Source organism: Gavialis gangeticus, unplaced genomic scaffold (genome assembly GCF_001723915.1).
Source record: "Gavialis gangeticus isolate Ggan-Ray unplaced genomic scaffold, GavGan_comp1, whole genome shotgun sequence".
NCBI lineage: Eukaryota > Metazoa > Chordata > Crocodylia > Gavialidae > Gavialis > Gavialis gangeticus.
The window spans coordinates 8,856,657-8,858,047 of record NW_017729012.1 but is presented as its reverse complement, the minus strand read 5'-3'; the positions used below and the strand labels follow the sequence as shown (position 1 = coordinate 8,858,047).

General features: G+C 60.5%; 1 protein-coding gene across 3 annotated transcripts in view; it reads right to left on the bottom strand.

Annotated features, from left to right (window-relative positions):
• FAM57A (family with sequence similarity 57 member A) overlaps window positions 1-1,051 on the bottom strand; it is a 9,469-nt gene extending 8,418 nt beyond the window's left edge. The window contains exon 1 of one of the 3 annotated variants that reach the window (XM_019511168.1): window positions 927-1,051. In XM_019511168.1, coding sequence (XP_019366713.1) covers window positions 927-985 — 59 coding nt within the window. In that variant the 5' untranslated portion in view covers window positions 986-1,051. The remainder of the gene's footprint in view (window positions 1-926) is intronic. The other 2 variants (XM_019511167.1, XM_019511165.1) reach the window with 2 other exon arrangements.
• Between the last annotated feature and the right edge of the window lie 340 nt (window positions 1,052-1,391).

The window sequence follows — 1,391 nt, the reverse complement described above, 5'->3', positions numbered from 1 at the left end:
CAGCTTTTCTCCCAGGGCCACAGTTTTTGGAGGGCGTCAGACTGAGAAACGGCTCCAGGCAGTAGGAAGGCTGTTGAGCAAGCGTTTGGGAGCAGGCATGAGGGGCAGTTGCGGATGTGGCCTGTTCCTGCAACCACTTTTCCCGTGTCTTACAGCTCGAGTATTTTACGCCACGATCTCACCAGATTTCTTATGCTAAGCAGGGTTGGGGAAGTTTGACCCAGGGGTGGGAGGCCTCCACTAATACCTAGGAGCTGGGAGAAATAGTACTGATGGCTTAGGGGATTAAACTCTTTCCTCTGGGTTCCTGCTGAATGAAAGCCCAGCCACGCAGCGCAACCCCAACATCTTACTCAGCCTTGGTTGTTATCAATCTCATGGCACTTTCCAAACAGTTGCCTCTGGTGCGCTGGCCAAACGCCAGCTCTAGTCATTACGTTCTCCCTGCCTGTAATTCTCCAGGCTGCTCCAGATAGCTGTAATAGCATGTTTAAAGTTTTCTCGCCTACGTGATTGTATAAGTCATCTGTGAGCTGTTACGTCTCGGTGCAGGGGTGGCTGCATGTCAAGGGCAGGTGAAGTCATTTCTCTCTGGACTGGCGTGTTATTTTAAGGTCCTTTGGGACTGGACACCAGCGCCTAGATGCGCCCTCTCGGCAGTCCCTGGGCCCTGGAGTCCCCCCTCTGAGCGCTGGGATTGCAGCACAGGGTGCTTCGTGGCCTTGGGCAAGTGGTGGTGGCCTTATCTCTTTTTTGCTGTTGTTGCTTCCAACTGAGTTAATTAAAATATAAAAATGGATCCGTGGTGGGAGGGACGCCCCGGCCACGTCCCCAACTCTGTTTAACTGAGCACAGCCACTGCCCCCCCTTCGGTGGGTACAATCAGTGAGGCGCACGGCCCGGCGCGGATCGCCACGAGGCTTTACCTGTCGCGTATGACGTCGTCGCAGTTCAGGACCACGACGATCCCGGAGGCAGCAGCCATGACCGCTTGGACAGAGGACACCAGCCTGAAGGTGACAGATCAGGAGAAGGTCACGGCGGTGCTCCGCTTCTCGGGGCAACACCGCGGGTGGCTTCTCGCTCCGTCGCGCGCCCGGCCCACCGCGAGCCCCGGGGCCAGGCCCAGTAACCCACACGGCTGGCGGCTGCAGCTTGCAATTTGCTGCTGCCTGCAGGTAAGAGGGGCTGCCCCAACGCGTGCGGCCCAGGGCAGGCCAGGCCCGGCTCCCCGGGCGCCGGGCCGCAGGGATCTGCAACCTGCCGGCCAGGGCTCGGCGCCCATCCCTCCCTGCCCGGGCTCGCAGGCCCAGGCTCTGGCTCCGTGCGGTGCGGTGCGGTGCGCGGCCAGGCCCGGTCCTGCCCCAGCCCGAGCCGGCCCCAGACGGGCG